Source organism: Somniosus microcephalus, chromosome 10 (assembly GCF_052327205.1).
Source record: "Somniosus microcephalus isolate GS21.2 chromosome 10, FLI_Smic_1.0, whole genome shotgun sequence".
Lineage (NCBI taxonomy): Eukaryota > Metazoa > Chordata > Chondrichthyes > Squaliformes > Somniosidae > Somniosus > Somniosus microcephalus.
The window spans coordinates 157,588,569-157,611,518 of record NC_140996.1 but is presented as its reverse complement, the minus strand read 5'-3'; the positions used below and the strand labels follow the sequence as shown (position 1 = coordinate 157,611,518).

At 43.4% G+C, this 22,950-nt stretch overlaps 1 protein-coding gene across 2 annotated transcripts in view; it reads right to left on the bottom strand.

Moving 5' to 3' along the window:
• Window positions 1–22,950, bottom strand: part of ccdc138 (coiled-coil domain containing 138) — a 162,197-nt gene that overhangs the window by 19,877 nt on the left and 119,370 nt on the right. For both annotated transcript variants that reach the window (XM_085999024.1, XM_085999025.1), the window contains 2 exons: window positions 14,540–14,729; window positions 3,841–4,017 (listed from right to left, as the gene is read on the bottom strand). In XM_085999024.1, the coding sequence (XP_085855150.1) occupies window positions 3,841–4,017; window positions 14,540–14,729 (367 nt within the window). The remainder of the gene's footprint in view (window positions 1–3,840; window positions 4,018–14,539; window positions 14,730–22,950) is intronic.

Sequence of the window (22,950 nt, the reverse complement as noted above, 5' to 3'; positions counted from 1 at the left end):
TAGCTTTTGCGTCACGCTCATTGAACTCAGCTGAGCGTAACTATGCCCAGATAGACAGAGAAGCACTCAGCCTGGTATGGGGAGTGAAGAAATTCAACCATTACCTACACGGACAAAAATTTACCTTGCTGACTGACCATCAACCCCTCATCTCCATATTCAACCCTAAAAAAGGTGTCCCCATTATGACGGCACAAAGACTACAGAGGTGGTCCCTTTTTCTAGGGGCACACCAATACAACATTGAATACAAAGGGTCAAAACAGCATGGGAATGCTGACGGTTTATCACGCCTACCGTTGCCAATGATAGAAGAGGCACCTACAGTAGACCCAGTAGAGATATTCCACTCTACCATAGTGGAATGTCTACCGGTGACAAATTCTGCCATTGAAAGGGAGACAAGAAATGACCCTACTCTCTCACGGGTCTACGATTTAACAGTGAAGGGATGGCTAGCACATGGCGAACCACTGTTGCCAGCATTCTCGCAAAGAAGAGAACAGCTGTCAGTGTGCCGAGGAACCTTGATGTGTGGATCCAGAGTGGTGATTCCACCCAAACTCCAGGATAAAGTGCTAAAGGAGCTTCACAAGGGGCATCTGGGTGGAGTGAAAATGAAGAACCTAGCTAGGGCGTTTGTATGGTGGCCAGGTATCGATGGAGACATCGAAGACATGACCAAGAGCTGCCTAGGATGCCAGAAGGTCCAAAATGCTCCGCCACAGGCCCCTCTACATCCATGGGAGTGGCCCTCATCTCCCTGGCAAAGGGTGCACATCGACTTTGCTGGTCCATTTATGGACTCAATGTTCTTAATCGCAGTTGATGCACACTCCAAGTGGCCGGAGGTAATAAAGATGTCCTCCACCACCACGGAAAAAACCATCACAGTATTAAGGACCATATTTGCCAGGAATGGGCTGCCGGAGCAGATATGTTCTGATAATGGACCGCAATTTGTGTCCGAAGAATTCAGAAAGTTCTTAAAGAACAATGGGGTAAAGCACTACACGTCCGCCCCATACCATCCCGCCACCAATGGATTGGCTGAAAGGTTTGTCCGGCCATCAAGGTCATGGGTAATGAAGACATAAAACTTCAGCACAAGGTGGATAACTTCTTATTTGCATATAGGAATGCAACGCATATGGTTACTAACCAAACTCCCGACATGATGTTCTACAATAGAAACCTAAGATGCCGGCTGGATTTGGTCAAGCCCAACATCCGAAGGGACGTGGAGAACCGGCAGTTTCAGGGCATGAATGAAAGGCCAACTAGGGCCTTCCAGATAGGCCAACTGGTTTTGGCCCGGGACTACCGTACCGAGAAATGGCAGCCTAGAACTATCTGCACACGATTAGGACCACTGATGTATACCGTGGACATCGGAGACAGCATAATAAGGCGCCATGCTGACCAAATCATCAAGTCATCCGAAAAGGGACAACCTACACCACCACTCTATACATCTAACGATGAAGTAGAGATACCCATATCTACCTCCGATCCGGTGATACTGGAGCCCGATGAACCCGACACTGGCCTTCAAGCCGAATCAGCCTTGCCAGAAGAACCTACTACACCACCAGAAACTACTACACCCCTGAGGCGTTATCCGGACCGAGTCAGGAAGCCTCCTGAGAGACTAACTTATAATTAATTAATACAGCAATGTATATTATTTTGCATATAACATGTAATTAATAATTACTTAAAATATGATGTACTAGTTAGCTAGAAGGGGAGGAATTGTGGTGTATGTGCCTTTAAGAGCAATTATGGTGTATGTGCCTTTAAGAGCCCCAGGTGTGCGTAATGCCGGTAATTGCCACTTGGGCTATATAAGCCTGTGTATTGTGTATATCCTTTAGAAACCCCCCCCAGACTTGCTTAGTAAATACCTATGAACCAACTCCTGTCTTCAGTGTCTTTATCTACACACGGACACTACAGTATTAATCTAAAGTTACAACAAAGGTCATTTGTAATCCACAGACGAAATGCAGATGTTCCACTTTGGCAAGACTGGAATACAGAAGGAAAACTCAAGTACTGGAATTAGACACCATAGGATAAATTTTGCGAGACAGGATTCCTGACACAGTCTTTCTCGGACTGCAGATCATAGGATCGGGTGCAGAGGTCAGTGTGCTTAATTCTCGGTCCTCCTGATCTTCCAATTATTAATTTTAATGACTGTAAAATCAGGAGCATGATTCTGCAATCTGCACTCCTGGCAAGCAAGGCTCCGCACTGAGAGCCTGGCCTCATAAAATTAGGCTTCATAACTTAATGATTAATGATTAGAATACTACAGGGAAAGCCACACATAAAGGCACAGGAAAGTTGTGGATACTAGCAGAACTAACAGTCCATTCAGGAAGTGAGGAAAAACACAGGACTCAAAAAACTCTTCCTGCAGAACAGCAACTGTATCGCATTGCTGTTGATAACAGGGACTAGAAGAAGATTGGCCTTTGCTGCAATACCTATCAAAGCCATTTTCAGGCGACATCGCATAGCTTTTACTAGGCAATCATAAGCGAAGCTATGAAAAGGGTCCTGTCCTTGTAAATTCCTCCCTCCCCCACCCCGTTTATAACGGAAAGATCCTAATGGTTATGAAGTACAAGCTAATGAGGAAGTATACAATTGCTTTAGATTGATGTCCAAAATTAGCCTGTGGATAAAAAGGACGATTACACTGGTACATCAGTATTCAAAACTGCAAAACCATAGAATGGTAGAACTTGGGTTCAAGATAATAATGCTTTACTATGATGCTTTCAAAAGGGAGTGTAGAGGATAGGAATTTCCCTCTCTAAAGATATCTGTGAAAGTCACTATGCACCAATTTTGAACACCTCCTGGGATTAGAAGACAACTGCAAAAAGGCATCTTTTGTAAGACTAATGCTGACCAAGCCCGTGTTAGCTTTGGTCTATTTCACCACTAAGGTGGACTAAAAGTAAATGACTTTGGCCCACTAACTGGGAGAGGGAAGTAGTGGTTTATTATTATTATTATTCACAAGAAGGGGTTTGAAATGAAGTAAGAATGATTTGATTATAGCTGTTACACTGTACACACACTTGTTGTCTACAAAATATAACAACTTAATGATTAATATCTGGCCTTGTGCCATGAGGCGACCTACTGAAAGATTGGAGAAGTGCACTTCAGGACATGCGTAAAAGACATAATATCCAATGGTCACGACCGAGAGTATGCTATTTTATGATTAGATATTGGGAAATAAGGGTGCATTCCTGAACATGAGACAGCTTACGGGAATGGCCAGCACCGTGGAACTCCAATGAATGTCTAAGGCAGACCCGAATTTTGTAACACACCATATACTGTGGCATCTATATAGCACAACCGAATAAAGCATTCCATTACTTTCCCATCAATTCAGAAGTACATTTATTGTACATACATTCTTAACAAAAGACCAAGTGTATGCACATGAATTTCTGTAAGATGTTTTGAGACGGAGTAGTACTTTTAATGCCATCTATAATCTTGGCAGCAGACTTTTAAAATGGTCTTTATAATCATGTTCAAATCTGAATCATTAGTTGAAGGAGTGATAAATAAATAAATGTGCTTGCGTTTTTTGTACTTGCAGTTTGTACCAAATGCTAAGCAGCCAAAGACCACTGCATTCACCTTTTTAGAAGTCATGTTGCTAGGTTTGCACATCATAGGTAACATTTTTAGGTAACATTTAGCAAAAGTTTAATATGGCAGCTCAGTTTAGTTCTCTGGGAAAATCTTGGCTTATTGTTCAGATTTATTACGTGGAAAATTCTACTGTATATAGATACTTACTTGACTCCATTGTCATCTGTAGAATGATGTCAACAGCACTGTACAGCAGACTTTTACTAGAGGGTTTCAGGTAACAAATAATAATCTGCACAGCCTGGTACTCCAAGAACAAAGCCTTGCCTTCATCTGTCTTCAGGTCGACAAGAAGAATGTCAAAAGCTTGAGCCAGATAATCCACTATTAATGAGAAGCATGTAAATTAAAATATTAATCTTTATCTATGTTAATGATAGTCACTGAGAAAAATTCTTCAATATCATGGAATAATACTCTGGAGCAAAACATCACAAAGTGCATCAGCTTGGCTCAGTTGGTAGCATTTTCACCTCAATCAGAAGGTTTTGGGTTCAAGCCCCACTCCAGGATTTGAGCACATCATCTACATTGACACTTCAGTGTAGCACAGATGAACTGCTGCATTATTGGAGGTGCCATATTTTGGATAGTGGATCCCTTCCGCCTGATCAGGTGAGCGTAAAAGAACCCATGGCACTACCTAAAAAACAATACGTTGTTCTATCAAAACAATCAAAAGCAGATTAAATTGTCATTCAGCTCATTTACTCTGTGTACATATTGGCTGCAGTGTTTGACTTCATATAACAGTGGCTGCAGTAATTCATTGGTTGTGAATTGCTTTGGATGTGATAAATCATTATATAAATGCAAGCTATTACTTTTCCATAAATTGGTCAGGAAACTGATTGATACCAAGAGGGAGCATTGCATTCTTCCAACGACTACTGTAGTTTATAAGAGAAAGTATTACAAGACATTTTATAGTTAAACAATTTATATGCTTTGACAATTTTTCTCATTGCTCCAGGTTGCTAGTTGGACCCAAATATGATGTCATCAGCATATTTACCATAAAGAATTTTGCCAGCTTTCCCTGCAATTAAAATTCAGCATTTTCAAAGTATTCTGGAACAATATTCATTCCCTGCTGCTAAAGAAAATTTACATTTATATAGCACCTGATCACACACCTCAAAAACAAACCAAATTACTTAATGTACAATGAACTGTTTAAAGTCCAGTTACTGTTATATAGGTAACAGGGTATGTTAGTGTAGTATTATGGAACTGGACTAACAACCCAAAGATTGAGTGCTCAAATACCACCACAAGTAGTTGCAAAATTAAGTTCAATAAATTTATAATTTTTTTTCTGGTGCCAGCCCACAAATGGCCATGAAAGTTGCCAGATTGTTGTAAGAATCCAACTGGTTTGCTAATGTTTCACAGGGCATAAAACCTTACTTGGTCTGGCCTACACTAGACTCCAGACTCACTATGTGCTTTACCTTTAGTGCCCTCTGAAGTGGCCAAGAAATCCATTTAGTTGAAAATCATGAGAAGACCCACCAGGACCTTCTCAGGGCAATAAATGCAGATTTGCTAGCATGACCCACATCCTGACATTTAATCAAATTTTTAAAAATGCAGAATCCATTCTGTGCACAGCAATGTCCCACAAACAGCAATGACATGAATGACCAATTAATGTGTTTTTTGGTAACACCAGTTGAGGGAAAAATGTTGACCAAGACACAGAAATTACCTAGACTTCTTTGAATAGGGCCAATGCAATCTTCAACATCCACCTGAACCATAGGAACAGGGAGATACAACCTCAGTTTAATGTCTTACTTGCAACAACACTGCACTCCCTCAATACTGCACATTTACTTCAGCAACATATTTAAAATTCAGCAGCTAAAAGTGAAAAAACAGGAAATCAAAATAAACCTGTACTTTTGATGGAACCGGTTTTGGAAGTCTCAAGGACAAATGTGAAAAAAAACAGACAAGCAAATATCACTGTGTGCAGAAGAAATATATATATTGCAAAGTGTTATTTTCAATAATAAATCATTGCAAATCATTTGTCAATTATTAGCAATTCTGTGTTTACAAACAAGCAAAGTACAAGTATAGTTTCTTGTATATAAACATACTTGATAGCATCAAGCATTCCCAAATCAGGTACAGTACAATTTGGACGCTTCCTCTATTTTGCCCCAAATTCAGATAATTTTAAAAAGAAAACATTTAGCTCAGAACAGAAAAAAATATCCAAGACAGAAATCACGCCTACTCTTTGCATTAACTCGCAGTCTTGCTGGCTGGAATTCCTGGAGAAGCCGCAACATTCCTAAATACTTCCCTAAAATCTTGCCTTAATGGTAGGTTAGCAGATTTAACCGGCCTGTCTCCCAACAGGAATTTGGGTTAGAGCGGAAATGAGGCAGGAACCCAGCCCTAATTTTGTCTTTTTCCCCACCCTTGGCAGAGAATCTGCCTCAATTTCACTTTCCTTTCACACCAAGATTTTGGGCCTGTAGGCAACAAGGACAAATCAGCCACTCTGATTGATCACACAATGCTCATTTTCAAAATCAAATGTGGTGTTTTATGTTTTTGTTTCAAAAGGAGAGATTGGGATTCTTAATATGGCTATTTCTTACAGGTGGAGTTACTCTTGAAGTTTGATTAACATCTAGTAAAGGTTTTCCATTTCACAATTTTTTTTTAAAAAGTAAAAAATGCTTTTTTCCCCCCTTCCCATCCTACACACTGGATAATAGACCAGGAGGTAACCTGCTCTATAGTCTCTCATCAATCACACAAGGACACATGCAACAGCAACGCATAGTAATGCCAGGAACAATTTTCTTTTTTGCTGATGGAAGAGAGTTAGCTTTAGCTCCTCTCATTTATGACCCGACTTGTGAACTTAGTACTCATTGCAAACTTTTACCATGGCACTTTATGACATCACAAATAGCTATGCTGGCGGGCTTCCCAAATACAGATTGTTTTGTACAAATCCATTACACTGGAAAGCTGCTGGAGCAGTTTAGGGTATATAGCCAACAGGTTCTTCCCTATTTGCCCCGAGAAGGTAGTAGTGGGCCTGCTCCTTGAAGTACTGTAGTTCTTGCGGTGACAGGACCTCCACAATGGTGTTAGGTAGAGAATTTCAGTATATTGACCCAGTGACAACAAAGGAATGGCGATATATTGGTTTTTGCTGTAGCTGAGGGAATCACAAGTGCAGGTGAGGGACTGGTTGAGCAACTCAACAGTTGCAGAGATATCAGGCTGGATTTTATCAATGGAGGCGTGTAGGAGGCGGGACTACAACTGTCGGGGTTGTAGTCCCGCCTCCATCGAGTTGTGGCCAACCCACTCGATTTTCACTTGATTGCTCAGCAGGCCAATTAAGGGCCACCCAGCAACAGGTGACGTCACAGATTGACATTTCATCTGTCAAGAGCTTTTGACAGATGAAATATCAGCGTTTGACAGCTCTTTGAAGCTGTCAAACACTGACAATCTGTACTCTAAGTTAATTCCTTCCTCTCAGGCTGATTTAGAGATCTCTCCAGAACAGAAAGCAGAATGCCGCAGATTTTGACAACTCGCGGCCATTCTGCTTTCTGTGCCGGTGAGATGAGGGACTCCCGAGACCTTAAGAAAGGAAGGCTGCATCAGTAAGAAAAGGTAAGTACAACTTATTTAAACACTTTACACACACCAAACACACTTACCTCTGCACTCATGCACCCATCACTCACCTGAACACCGGACATCTCAAACCCGCCAAGTCCTTCAGCCCGACAGTCCGCCTCGCTAACTTGCCGTGGTTTGGAGCTGTCGGGAAGCCCACACTTCAGGGATAAAAATAGGGATTAGGCTAAAAACTGCCTGTTAACTACCTGTTAACAGGCAGTTAATTGGCACTAATCCCCTTCGCGCCTCGGGGAGGCGGCTCCCAGCACAGGTCGGGTACCCACCTTCTGGGAAACGGGCATGGAGGCGGGATGGGTTCATGCCCCCCCGATTTCGTGATTTTAACCCCCCACATGCCTCCAATCCTGCCTCAACGGCCCGATGAAATTTGAGCCCATCTAGTCCAACAAGCAAAGAGGTTTGATGGATTTGGTTCTAGGGTGACAAATAGCCACCATGAGAGCAGAAAAATTGGGAAATAGCAAGCACAACATAGTTAAGTTCAGCAAGGTCCTGGCCCAAATTAACCGGGCAAAAAAATTAGCAAACAGGTCAATGGATCACCAGTGGAAAATCTTCAAATGTGAGATGCATAGAGTACAAAATAAATATATTCCTATAAGGGGAAAAAGAGTTGGATCAAAGGCTTGTGCTCCATGGGGAGATTTAAACTAAACTGAAATTTTAAAAAGGAAACATATGATGAAAAGTGCTATCGATACCAAAGAAAATCACGAGGACTATAGAAAGTGTAGTGGAGATGTGAAGAGACTTTAAAAGAGCTAAGAGGAATTATGAAAAAACTAACGGCTAATAAAAGGAAACAGGGCTCTTTAAGCATAAAAAAGTAAAAGAATAATTAAAGAGGGTACAACTCCTCAGGAATGAAGGAGGGAATCTAACTGTGGAGAATAAAGGTGTGGCAGGATCTTAAATAAATATTTTTATCAGTTTTTCTGATGGTGCCTCAAGCTCCTCTTTTAAGATCTCCCTTAAAACCCAACTCTTTGACCAAGGTCTCTGATCTCATTGTTTTGGCTCAGTGCCCATTTTTCTTGCACGTCTATGAAGCGGCTTGCAGTTAAAGGCGCTATATAGATGCAAGTAGTTGTTATAATTCCTTTCAAGTGCAAGTGCAGATAGATAAAGCCATAAAAAAAGCCAAAAGCATTTTAGATTTTATAAACAGAAACACAGAGTACAAGAGTAAAGAAATAATAAATTTGTACAAAATGTTAGTTAGGCCACGGTTAGAGTACTATGTTCAGTTTTGGGCACCCTATTATAGAAAGGACATCAAAACCATAAAGCCTGTTCAGTGCATATTCATCAGGATAATGTCAGGGATAGGAAGTTATAGTTATTAAGAGAGATTTGAGATACTGGGACTATTTTCACTGGAGCAGAGAAGGTTAAGAGATTTAACAGAGGTTTTTAAAATTATGAAGAGTTTTGGTAGAATGAATAAGGAAAGACTATTTCCTTTGGTCAAAAGGACTTTAAACTAGTAAATGGGGGGGTGGGCGAGGGGAGGGCTCAGGGGGAAATTGCAGTACAAATAGTAGTTCAAAAACAAATGAAAGGGAAGAGAGTAGAGTAACAGTCAGAAATTGTACTTTAGGCACTACAGGTAAAGGGAAAACTAAAAGATGTAAAGCGATTAAACTAGGAGAGAGAAATAAGAAACATGTGAGTAAAACATCAGAGCTGAAGGACAGGCTAAGGTGTGTGGCCCCAATAAGCGTTCTTAATACAAATGCACGGAGTATAAGGAATTAATTGAATAAACTGCAGGCACGAATTCAAATTAGAGGGTATGACATGGTAGCCATTACTGAGACATGGCTGCAAGGCAGTCAGGATTGGGAATTAAATATACCAGGTTATAAGGTCTACAGAAAAGATAGGGAAAATAGCAGAGGGAGAGGTGTAGCCTTAGTGATTAAGGATGAAATCACTTCAATGATAAGAGAGGATTTAAAGAGAGGTAAGCAGCCAGTGGAGACTTTATGGGTTGAATTAAGAAATAGGAAAGAATCTAAGACTGTAGTGGGAGTTGTGTATAAGCCCCCTGGTAGCTGCTCTGAAGTGCTAGATTGTATAAATGCAGAGATCAGACAAGTGTGTAGCAAAGGCAGAGTGGTTTTAATGGGGGATTCTAACTTTCATAGAGATTGGGAAAAACAGACTAGCACTTGTCAGAGAGGTAATGGATTTCTTGAGTGTGTCCGGGATAGTTTGCTACAACAATATGTTCTAGAGGCAACAAGGGGGCAAGCCATAATAGATTTAGTAATGAGTAATGAGCCAGATTTAGTTAACAGCCTAACTGTGTATGAACATTTATCCAATAGTGATCATAACATGATCGAGTTCAACGTAGTGTTTGAAAGGGAGAAACGCGAAACAGCTACTAAGATTCTAGACTTAGGTAAGGCCGACTTCAATGGGATGAGGCAGAGACTGTCCACAGTAAACTGGGCAAATCTGTTAATGGGTAAAACGACAGACAATCAGTGGGAGATTTTTTTTAAAGAATTTGTGATACAGAACCAGTTCATTCTCCTGAGGGGCAAGAGCTCTACTTGCCAAAAAAATCACCCATGGACAACTAAAGAGGTAAAGGGGCAGCATAAAACTAAAGGAAAGGGCATACAGAAATGAGCTGGCGAATGGGAAAGATACAAAGAACAACAAAGGGTCACAAAACAGAGGAGTAATGTTGGCCCCTTAAAAAATGAAAGTGGTGATATCGTCAATGACAATAGGGAAATGGCAGACATGTTGAATAATTACTGTGCGTCAGTATTTACAGTAGAAGAGGATAGCATGCCGGAAATCCCAAGGAAATTAATATTGAATCGGGGACAGGGACTCAATAAAATTAACATAAGTAAATTAACAGTAATGAAGAAAATAATGGCACTAAAGAGTGAAATCCCCAGGGCCAGATGGTTTCCATCCCAGGGTTTTAAAGGAAGTAGGTAAGCACATTGCAGATGCCCTAACTACCTGTATAATCTTCCAAAGTTCTATAGATTCAGGAACCGTCCCTTTAGATTGGAAAATTGCGCATGTCACTCGGCTCTTTAAGAATGGCGAGAGAGGGAAACCAGGGAATTATAGACCAGCTAATCGAACATCTATTGTTGGGAAATTGCTAGAGGCTATAATTAAGGATAGGGTGACTGAACACCTTGAAAATTTTCAGTTGATCAGAGAAAGCCAGCATGGATTTGATTTAATTTTCTGAAGAGCTGACTAAAGTAGTGAACAGGGCAAGGTCTATGGATGTTATTTATATGGACTTCCGGACAGCATTTGATAAAGTTCCACATAAGAGACTGTTATCTAAGGTAGAAGCCCACGGAATTGAGGGCAAATTATTGGCCTGGTTAGGAAATTGGCTGAGCAGCAGGAGACAGAGAGTAGGGATAATGGGTAGGTATTCTAATTGGCAGGATGTGACTAGTGGTGTCCCGCAGGGATCTGTGTTGGGACCTCAACTATTCACAATATTTATTAACGACTTAGATGATGGCATAAAAAGTCATATATCCAAATTGCCGATGACACAAAGATAGGCAGCATTCTAGGCAGTGTAGATGAAAGTATAAAATTACAAAGGGATATTGATAGATTAAGTGAATGTGCAAAACTGTGGCAAATGGATTTCAATTTAAGCAAATGTGAGATCATCCATTTTGGACCTAAAAAGGATAGAACAGGGTACTTTCTAAATGGGGAAAAGCTAAAAACAGTGGAGGTCCAAAGAGACTTGGGGGTTCAAGTACATAGATCATTAAAATATCATGAACAGGTACAGAAAATAATCAAAAAGGCTAATGGAATGCTGGCCTTTACATTTAGAGGACTAGAGTACAAGGGGGTAGACGTTATGCTGCAGTTATACAAAGCCCTGGTTAGACCACAACTGGAGTACTATGAGCGCAGTTTTGGGCAGCATACATTAGGAAGGATATATTGGCCTAGGAGGGAGTGCAGCATAGGTTTACTAGAATGATACCCGGACTTCAAGGGTTACGTTATGAGGAGAGATTACACAAATTAGGGTTGTATTCTCTCGAACTTAGAAGGTATGGGGTGATCTGATCAAAGTTTTCAGGATATTAAGGGGAACAGATAGGGTAGATAGAGAGAAACTGTTTCTGCTGGTTGGGGATTCTAGGACTAGGAGGCATAGTCTAAAAATTAGAGCCAGACCTTTCAGGAGTGAAATTAGGCAACACTTCTACGCACAAAGGGAGAAGAAGTTTGGAACTTTCTTCTGCAAACAGCAATTGATGCTAGATCAATTGTTAATTTTAAATCGGAGATTGATAGCTTTTTGTTAACCAAAGGTATTAAGGGATATTAGCCAAAGGTGGATATATGGGGTTAGATTGCAGATCAGCCATGATCTCACTGAATGGCAGAACAGGCTCGAGGGGCTGAACGGCCTACTCCTGTTCCTATGTTCCTATGGTTGGGGAGTCAGTAACAAAAGGTCATCAATTTAAAATTGTCACTAAGAGAATGAGAGGGGTTGGGAGAAATGTCTTTACACAGCAGGCTGTTGGAGCACAGAATGCATTTCCCACAGGGACTGGTTATGGCAGAGACCATTGCAACTTTTAAGAGAAAACTCAATATATATTTGAAGCAAAAGAAGATATAGAGCTATGGGGAGAGGACGGGATTCAGAATTAGTTTTGGATTACTCAAGCAAAGAACTGGCACAGACATGATGCACTGAATAGTCTCCATCTAAGTTATAAACTTTTACGGTTCCAAATGAACATTTTTTCTAATATATTGTAATTATTTAATTTAGGATACTATATCAAGTCTTGCATGAAAAAAATAGTATGTCAGACCCTGAACTTCCTAGTACTTTCTCTGGATTAGGTATCTTCCAGCTGTTAGAAATTAGGGTATCCAAAATATATGGGGTTATGCGAATGAAATTGTGACACAAATAATAGTGTTTAGATGATTGTATCAGAACTTGAGACAAAAGTGTCTCTTCAGAATAGCTGGATAGATGCTTAGAATTTGCTTATGTTTTTGGTTCCCTGCGGATGTTATAACATTCGGCAGCATGACGGTCATATATGACCTTGTTTCCAGGCTAGCTATCTGCTATTTGTAAGTTAGGATTTCGACTTTGTTTTGTGTATCTTTAATTTGACCAACTAAGGCTCAACGCCTACGTTTCTTCCATTATTGTTAATAACCATATTATAATACTAAGTTAGGATTGTAACTTTGTTTAACAAAGTTGCTTTAAAATGCGTAAGTAAACCAATGTATGAGAATAGAATAGAGGATATCTTTGGGAATTTAATGATTCATTCCATGGTACAATAGTCTGATAATGGAATGAAATAGTTTTGCACAGCTAAAGCTACATGAACAGCATGAATATAAATAACTGTTAACAAGCAGCTATGAACATCTGAAGGCCAAGAATGGCATGTCTGACTCCAAACTTGGGAGGATAAGGACGGGAGAGATAGGAGGAAATCAGATGGATGGGCCTTCAGAATGTATAAACAGGAAAGGCATGTGAGAAAAGCATGAGATCCCTTAGCGGAGGGCTTTCATCTGAAAGTTAAGAAAAAAGAACTCGACATACCATTAGGCACCTTGGTTTAAGAGGAACGCTTACCGGTTAAATAGTCTTGTCAGTATTTTATATCAGGCCTACCCCTAAAAACAGGGTACAAGAGAAAGACCTGAAGAGCCCTTAGCACAGGCAGTGGAAGGGAGAGCCATACAAGAGTGGGGCTGGTCTAACACACTTCCGGGAGTGGACCCATTCTTGGAGGTTCTAGATGAGAGGAAGAAAGGCCGTAAGCCGGAGAACTGTTCGTGCACAGCTGCCGTCTGTCCAATCGGAACCGGTGCCAGCTGCTTGTCACGGTCGTATGTTTTTGCTGTATAACTAGTGTGTTATATTCCGTCTTAAACTCTGATTAAACACAATGGGGGGAAAATTCAGTTGGTTTGCGCCTCCCGTTAGCGCCTTAAGAGGGCGCTAATGGGACGCAAAGCAACTAGCGCCCGGGCGCGGCGATGTTTGCGCCGCTTGCGAAATTAACTAGACATTTTGCGGCGGCGCTAAACATTACCGTCACGATCTCCTGCGCCAGCAGATCGTGACATCAGTCGAGTGCGCAACGCCCCGGACTGAATATTGAGTGACGCCCCCTGCCTTACCTCCTGCCGCTAGCAACGACAGGTTGAGGGGAGCGTTTTGCAGTCAGAAAGGGGCTGGGGGAGCGCTATTTAAAGGCGACCGCTTCCTGCCTTTTTTTGTTGGTGACATTTTTGCACCACGCATTGAGAGAGAGAGAGAGAGAGAGACAGAGAGAGAGAGAGAGCGACTGACTTCTGGAGAGATTCAATGCTGTGTGAAGGAGTTTTGGGTACTGAGCAGCACTTTGCAGGTTCATTTTGATTTGCCCTTCCTTGTATCGATTTAGAAGAGACTGTGGGGGCTGCACTCTGAGCTCTTTCCTTGTTTCTCTCCATTGTTCTTTCCAGCAGATTTGATGTACAGGTCTCACCAGGCCGAGATTCAAGGCTGCAATGAGCAGGATGTGGATGGAGAGCAAAATCAACCCTCCCCTTTAAGATAAAAACAGAAAATGCTGGAGAAACTCAGCAGGTCAAGCAGCATCTGTGAAGAGAGAAACAGAGTTAACATTTCAGGTCGATGACCTTTCGTCAGAACTTCCCTTTAAGAACTGGCCGGCACCAGTGTGTCTGTATTCCATTGCTGACTGACATCACATGAGCTTCGCCAGCGCTCTGAGGTAGCGCCTCGCTCCTCGGCCTTTGCGCCTTAAGACAGGTGTGAAGCACCTGATTTAGCGCTCCAATCACCTCCAGGGGCGATAAAATCCAAGTTTGCCGTCGGAGGCGATAATTAGCGCCAGGCGCTAAACATTGTGCACGGCCGATAATGGCGCCCCAAACGGGGCGATACTGAATTTTTCCCCCAATATTCCCACCATATTGGTTTGCAGTCGATCCTGATTATCTTAAAGGCGAGGGATAACCTAATCTCTACACAGCTGTACCTAAAACAAGCCAGAATCTGTGTTTTGGTTTGTAGCTCTCAGCAGGTTATAAAAATTAATCAATTCCTTTCCAGCTAAAAGTTTCTGCTCACCTTGTGTAATTGTTTTGAGGATACTGAGGGCTGACAAAAATCGGACATTAAGATCAGAGCTCCTGAGGAAAGCAGATGCCTTTGGTTTGGCTTCTGCAACAGACTCCGAAGGACTGTCCTGCACTAGCCGGGTCACAGTTCCTCGGTAGAGTTCTTCTCCTAGTCTTCGCATAGTTGAAGTAATTATGGACTGTTAGAGTAAAGTTGCAATTATTACATATCACTGCTACAAACTTTAAACATTCAACAACCCAGTATTATTGTTAGTAACTCTATCTTTACCGGCTTTTTAAATTGGAAAAAGTAAATAAAAAGGTATTCAGATTTATTAAGTAGTACATACTACACACCTCATTCAACCCACACCCAATTTCTCTTAAAAAAAACTTTTTCTGACATCAGACCAAAAGTAATGTATTCGTACTAGGAAATTCTGTTTGTAGGAAGTGTTTGCAGCATAATTGCCTTTACATATTTCCTCACCACATCCAAGGTTGTTCCTTACTTAAAAAATAAAGAGACTGAATAGCACTGAACATTAATGGCTACTGATAAATTTCTTTGTTACATCTAACCATCATGGCTAATGGAAACAAAACTTCCACTTCGGAAATTGTGTTTTTTTTGTTGCGAATTTTGTTCTCTCTTCTCCTGAAGGTTCCTCACGAGGTTACAGTTCAATGGGTGCCTGTTGCCTTCTGATACCTTGTCCAAGCAGCCATAATTCATTTATTTTGACATTGAGTGCTGACAGGCTATACAACCCTATCCTCACCCAACACACTTCCACGGTACAGATAGTAATCGGGAACAGGAAGCATGGCTGACTTTTGCCTCCCTAATCAAACAACAGAAGCCAACCACAGTGTCCTTCCTGTCACTCAACTGAGATCTGTTAATTCAACATGAAGTATGGATGCAACCTGGAACTTACCCAATCTGTTGGCTCAGCTACCCACTGGTTAAACCATTGGGGAAGCTGAAATTGTGGCAATCTTGATAAATAATATTATGGTCTGGAGTATTCAAAATACTTTTTGAAACATCTAGCTAATGTCAGATACAGAAGAGATTGTGGACTAGAAATTGGATCATGCAGCTCCCATTTTGCAACAAAAAAAACAGGCACTGAAGGATGCAATAGGGTGCACGGGCGCTCACTTCTCCCGGGTATGCACAAACACCATATTGGTTAGGACACCCTGTATTTGTCTAAGGTGTCCATCTAAAACAGGTGTCAGGCTCACTGCCTATACAAATCGGGATCCTAATGCCGATTTCAGGTCCACTTTTGATATTGGATCGCGACTGACCGCAGCATGAGCTGTGTATTCTGTGGTCAGTTTTCTTAGGCAAACAGTAGCCAATCCATCTGAAGATGGGAGAACAACTAGGGTGGGAGACAGCAAGGGCTTTACTGGGAACAGAAGCATCAAAGGTGGAGGCAAGGGGATGGTTGAGCAGATTGACAGCTGCAGGAGTATTTTGACGAAGGCCAAAGGCTAGATAGTTGAGTTTGAAGTGCAGTTGTAAGTGACTTGGGAGAGCTTTTTCCAACAGCAGATGAAAAAAGAAGTGCAGTTGGAAGGGGTAGGGAATGTGGATGGTGAGGGATTCAAGGAAACAGTCGGAGATGGAGATCATGGGAATAGAGAGGCCATGCAAAATTATACGGTCGAGGGGTGGCCATGGATGTGTGTAGGAGAGCTTTTTAAAATTTGTTCCTGAGATGTGGGCGTCTCTGGCAAGGCCAGCATTTATTGCCCATCCCTAATTGCGCTCGAGAAGATTGTGGTGAGCCACCTTCTTGAACCGCTGCAGTCCGTATGGTGAAGGTACTCCCATCGTGCTGTTAGGGAGGGAGTTCCAGGATTTTGACCCAGTGACGATGAAGGAACAGCAATATACTTCCAAGTCAGGATGGTGTGCAACTTGGAGGGGAACTTGCAGGTGGTCTCATGCACCTGCTGCCCTTGTCCTTCTAAGTGGTAGAGGTCGCAGGTTTGGGAGCTGCTGTCAAAGAAACCTTGGCGAGTTGCTGCAGTGCATCTTGTAGATGGTACACACTGCAACCATGGTGCGCCAGTGGTGGACGGAGTGCATGTTTAAGGTGGTGAATGGGGTGCCAATCAAGCAGGCTGCTTTGTCTTGGCTGGTGTCGAGCTACTTGTGTTTTGTTGGAGCTGCACTCATCCACGCAAGTGGATAGTATTCCATCACACTTCTGACTTGTGCCTTGTAGATGCTGGAAAGGCTTTCGGGAGTCAGGAGGAGAGACATTTGCCGCAGAATACCTAGCCTCTGACCTGCTCTTGCAGCCACAGTATTTATGTGGCTGGTCCAGTTAAGCCAATGCCTGCCGCAAATGTTACTTGCCACTTATCAGCTCAAGCCTGAATGTCATCCAGGTCTTGCTGCATGCGGACACAGACTGCTTCATTATCTGAGGAGTTGCGAATGGAACTGAACACTGTGCAAACATCAACATCCCCACTTCTGACCTTATGATGGAGGGAAGGTCATTGATGATGCAGCTAATGTTGGTTGGGCCTAGGACACTGTCCTGAGGAACTCCTGCAGCAATATCCTGGGACTGAGATAATTGGCCTCCAACAACCACAGCCATCTTCCTTTGTGGAAGGTATGACTCCAGCCAGTGGAGAGTTCCCCCCACCCCGATTCACTTTGACTTAAATTTTACTAGGGCTCCTTGATGCCACACTCGGTCAAATGCTGCCTTGATGTCAAGGGCAGTCGTTCTCATCTCACCTCTGGAATTCAGCTCTTTTGCCCATGTTTAGACCAAGGCTGTAATGAGGTCTGAAGACTTGTGATACTGACGGAACCCAAATTGAGCATCAGTGAGCAGGTTATCGGTGAGTAAGTGCCGCTTGATAGCACAGTCGACGATACCTTCCATCACTTTGCTGATGATTGAGAGTAGACTAATGGATCAGATCAAAGCTCTGCAGTCCTGCCACATCCAGTCGTGAATGGTGGTGGACCATTAAACAACTAATGGGAGGAGGCTCCATGAATATCCCCATCCTCAATGATGGTGGAGCCCAGCATGTGAGTGCAAAAGTCAAGGCTGAAGCATTTGCAACAATTTTCAGCCAGAAGTGCAGAGTGCATGATCCATATCGGTCTACTCCTGAGGTCCCCACCATCACAGAAGCCAGTCTTCAGCCAATTTGATTCACTCCACATGATATCAAGAAACGGCTGAGCGCATTGGATACAGCAAAGGCTATGGGCCCCGACAACATCCCGGCTATCGTGCTGAAGACTTGTGTTCCAGAACTAGCCACACCTCTACCCAAGCTGTTCCTGTACAGCCACAACACTGGTATCTATCAATAAATGTGGAAAACTGCCCAGGTATGTCCTGTCTACAAAAAGCAGGACAAATCCAACCCAGCCAATTAACGCCCCATCGGTCTACTCTCAATCATCAGCAAAGTGATGGAAGGCGTCATCAACAGTGTTATCAAGCGGCATTTACTCAGCAATAACCTGCTCACTGATGCCCAGTTTGGGTTCCGCCAAGACCACTCAGCTCCCGACCTCATTACAGCCTTGGTCTAAACATGGACAAAGGAGCTGAATTCCAGAGGTGAGGTGAGGTGACATCAAGGCAACATTTGACTGAGTGTGGCATCAAGGAGTCCTAGTAAAACTGAAGTCAATGGGAATTGGGGGGGGAAACTCTCCACTGGCTGGAGTCCTACCTAGCACAAAGGAAGATGGTTGTGGTGGCTGAAGGTCAATCATCACAGCCCCAGGACATCACTGCATGAGTTCCTCTAGGCAGTGTCCTAGGCCCAATCATCTTCAGCTGCTTCATCAATGACCTTCCCTCCGACATAAGGTCAGAAATGGGGATGTTCGCTGATGACAGCACAGTGTTCAAGCGTCATTCACAACTCCTCAGATAATGTTGCATGCTGCAACAAGACCTGGACGATGTTCAGGCTTGGGCTGATAAGTGGCACGTTACATTCGCGCCACAGAAGTGCCAGGCAATGACTATCTCCAACAAGCGAGAGTCTAACCACCACCCCTTGACATTCAACAGCATTACCATCGCCAAATCCCCCACCATCCTGGGGGTCACCATTGACCAGAAATTTAACTGGACCAACCACATAAATACTGTGGCAACAAGAGCAGGTCAGAGGCTAGGCATTCTGCGGAAAGTGTCTCAGCTCCTGACTCCCCAAAGCCTTTCCACCATCTACAAGGCACAAGTAAGGAGTGTGATGGAATACGCTCCACTTGCCTGGATGAGTGCAGCTCCAACAACACTCACGAAGCTCAACACCATCCAAGACAAAGCAGCCCGTTTAATTGGCACCCCATCCACCACCTTAAATATTCACTCGCTCCACCACCGGCGTACCATGACTGCAGTGTGTACCATCCACAAGATGCACTGCAGTAACTCGCCAAGGCTTCTTCGGCAGCACCTCCCAAACCCACAAACTCTTCCACCTAGAAGGACAAGGGCAGCAGGTGCATGGGAACACCACCACCTCCAAGTTCCCCTCCAAGTCACACGCCATCCCGACTTGGAAATATATCGCCGATCCTTCATTGTCGCTGGGTCAAAATCCTGGAACTCCCTCCCTAACAGCACTGTGGGAGTACCTTCACCATACGGACTGCAGCGGTTCAAGAAGGCAGCTCACCACCACCTTCACAAGGGCAATAAATGCTGGCATTGCCAGCGATATCCACATCTCATAAATTAATTTTTTTTTTAAATGGGCTGGTAATTGGCCACATTGGATTGGTCCTGCTTTTTGGGATTTAGGTGGTGGGATTTGAACTCCCGTCTCTGGATTATCAGTCCAGGCCTCTGGATTACTAGTCCAGTAACAGAACAACTATGCTACTGATCCCTTGTAATTTAATTGGAGAGATTAAAGGAGGGCAGTGAAATCAGAGGAGAGAGGGCAAGGAGAGTTGAGCTGGAAACTGAAATCATTGAGGATAAGGAATTTCTCAGTGCAGAAGCTGAAGGAGGAACGGCAAGAAATATCTCGGTGAGAAACTCAGGTTGGGGTTTGAGGGACAGTGGAGAATGAGGATTTTACAGGAGAGGCGCGAGGTGGAACAAGGTGAGATACTCGAAGGAGGAGAAGGTACCAGAGTAGTCGAGGGAGAGACCAAGGTCTGATTTGGTAAGGGCCAAACCACTACCACAGTGATTTGGGTGGTGCAGGGAAGTTTCAGTAAAGGGTAAGGTGTCACCACCCTTGAGCCAAGTTTCTATCAAAGCCATAATGTCATTGCAAAATTCCACAATCAGATAGAAATCAACATTGTCTGAACTGTGAAAATATTTGGATATTTTTTTAATGAACATTTATAAATGAAATTTATACTGCTTCTGTAATTACCCAACTCTGGATAGGGATCTTTAGAGATCAGTCTAGCACACATAAAGGTGTCCTTTGTTTCACTTTTACTATCATGATCTTATTCACTGATCACATCAATTCTTCTGCAAATCAATACTTACTACAGGAAACTTTCGTTTAACCGGAGGTTAAATGTCCGGAAAGCTCTATCTACCGGCAAAATTCAGGAGCCGTTTCCTATAAGTTTTTTTACTTCTCGTTGCTTTTTTTTTTCCAGTCAGGCTCTGCAAGGTCTAGCTGAAGCTGTTGCTTAGCTACAAAGACGTGCGGCTGACTGTTTTGAAGCTGTTGCTAAGCAACAGGGTTTGTTGATTCACACAGAGCTCAAAAGCTCCGTATGTTTTAACATTAGCGCTGGTTTCTACGGCAGTTTTGATGGTACGGCACCAGCTCGGTCCCATCAGTGCCGGATACCAGAAAGTTTGCTGTACTATGATGCTGTAGTGCTGGGAATTTTTATTATTACACACATTCGCACCAAGTTTGGTGTGTCTGAGATTGGAAAGCACAATATACTGTATGGAACATGTTGCTGATCATTGCTACTTCAGTACTTCAGTAATAGTCAAGTCTTTGACCTTCCCTTCTGGCTCCAAAGAAAATGCACCCACACCCCTCATTTTGACACAAAATACAGTTTCAGATTGGATCAGATATTGTGGATATGTGTTTGTGAAAGCTAAGTGATTTTTTAATGACTGCACGCCAATCGTGGTGAGTAAAATTTCATTGACAATTTTAAAAAGTGCTTCCCCCTTCAAAAATTTCTAAATTCGCAATTGTTAAAGTTATGTACTTCCCTATAACAGCAACTGTTGGAACATGGAGTATAACTGCAGCTTAAGTTATGACAAGTCCACGTCCTACTGCACATTCATGACCCCACTGTACTCCCATTGTAAATACATCTCTTCATATATCATATATTAGGCCACTGGATTTCAGTTTTCACAGAAAAAAAAATCTGAATTCCAGAATGTGATTCCAAATTACTAATAAAAATGTGCACGTATGAATATGTTTTCTTTTACCTGCTGACATATAATCAAGACTCACGCATATACAAAAGCCACTTTGGTGATTTACCACAACTGTCCATGAAACCGCATACTATCAAGGGCCAACACCTCAGTAGAGGAGCAGAAAGGAGTCAATTAGTAAGAGAAAAATGGGACATCAGCATCATTAAAAAGTACAACCAGGGTGACTGTAATGAGATAGTCACAGGGAAAGTCATCGCAAGAATCCTCCTCAATCGCCTTCTCCCAGTGGCCGAAGAGCTCCTCCCAGAGTCGCAATGCGGATTCCGCCCATTAAGGGGCACAATGGACATGATCTTCACCGCACGTCAATTACAATAGAAATGCAGGGAACAGCACCAACCACTGTACATGGCCTTCTTTGATCTCACAAAGGCCTTCGACACTGTCAATCGTGAGGGATTATGGAGTGTCCTCCTCAAATTCGGCTGCCCTCAAAAGTTTGTCACTATCCTCCGCCTGCTTCACGACGACATGCAAGCCGTGATCCTGACCAACGGTTCCACCACAGACCCAATTCACGTACGAACCGGGGTCAAGCAAGGCTGTGTCATCGCACCAACGCTCTTCTCAATCTTCCTTGCTGCAATGCTCCATCTCACCCTCAGTAAGCTCCCCACTGGAGTGGAGCTAACTTACAGAACAAACGGGAAACTGTTCAACCTCCGTCGCCTCCAGTCCTGATCCAAGGTCGTCCCATCCTTTGTCGTCGAATTACAGTATGCAGACGATTATTGTGTCTGCGCTCACTCGGAGGTCGAACTCCAAACCATCGTAAACACCTTCACCGAAGCAGACGAGAGCATGGGCCTTACACTAAACATCCGTAAGACAAAGGTCCTCTACCAACCTGCCCCCGCCACACAGTGCTGCCCCCCGATTATCAAAATCCACGACAAGGCCTTGGACAACGTGGACCACTTTCCATACCTCGGGAGCCTACTGTCAACAAGGGTAGACGTCGACGACGAAGTCCAACACCGCCTTCAGTGTGCCAGTGCAGCCTTCGTTCGCCTGAGGAAGAGAGTGTTTGAAGACCAGGACCTCAAACCCGGCACTAAGCTCATGGTCTACAGGGCAGCAGTGATATCTGCCCTGCTGTATGCCTCAGACACATGGACCATGTACAGCAGGCACCTCAAAGCACTGGAGAGATACCACCAATGCTGCCTCCGCAAGATCCTGCAAATCCATTGGCAGGATAGGCGCACCAACGTCAGTGTTCTTGCTCAGGCCAACATCCCCAGCATCGAAGCTCTGACCACACTCAATCAGCTCCGATGGACGGGTCACATTGTCCGCATGCCCGATACAAGACTCCCAAAACAAGCGCTCTACTCGGAGCTCCGGCACGGTAAGAGAGCCCCAGGTGGGCAGAGGAAACGCTTCAAAGACACCCTCAAAGCCTTCTTGAAAAAGTGCAACATCCCCACCGACACCTGGGAATCCCTGGCCCAAGACCGCACAAAGTGGAGGAGAAGCATCCGGGAAGGCGCCGAACACCTCGAGTCTCTTCGCCGGGAACAAGCGGAAGCCAAGCGCAAGCAGTGCAAGGAGCGCACGTCAACCCAAGCACCCCACCCACCCGCCCCTTCAACCACCGTCTGCCCCACCTGTGACAGAGACTGTAGGTCCCGCACTGGACTAATCAGCCACCTGCGAGCTCATTTTTAATGTGGAAGCAAGTCATCCTCGGTTCCGAGGGACTGCCTAAGAAGAAGAAGAAAAAAGTACAGCCAGGTTGACTGTAATGAGATATATCTTAAGACTGACCGAGAGCATAAGGCGGCCCAAAGAATTTCCACTGGGCGTTAGGTAGCAAATAATGCATGCTCTAATAATCTTGGATCAGCAGATGACAAGAATTCTGTTTTTTAAAATCGATCATAAATGGTGGTCATGGCAATGTGCTGTGGCAAAAAAAAGTTTCAGGCTTGTAACAAAG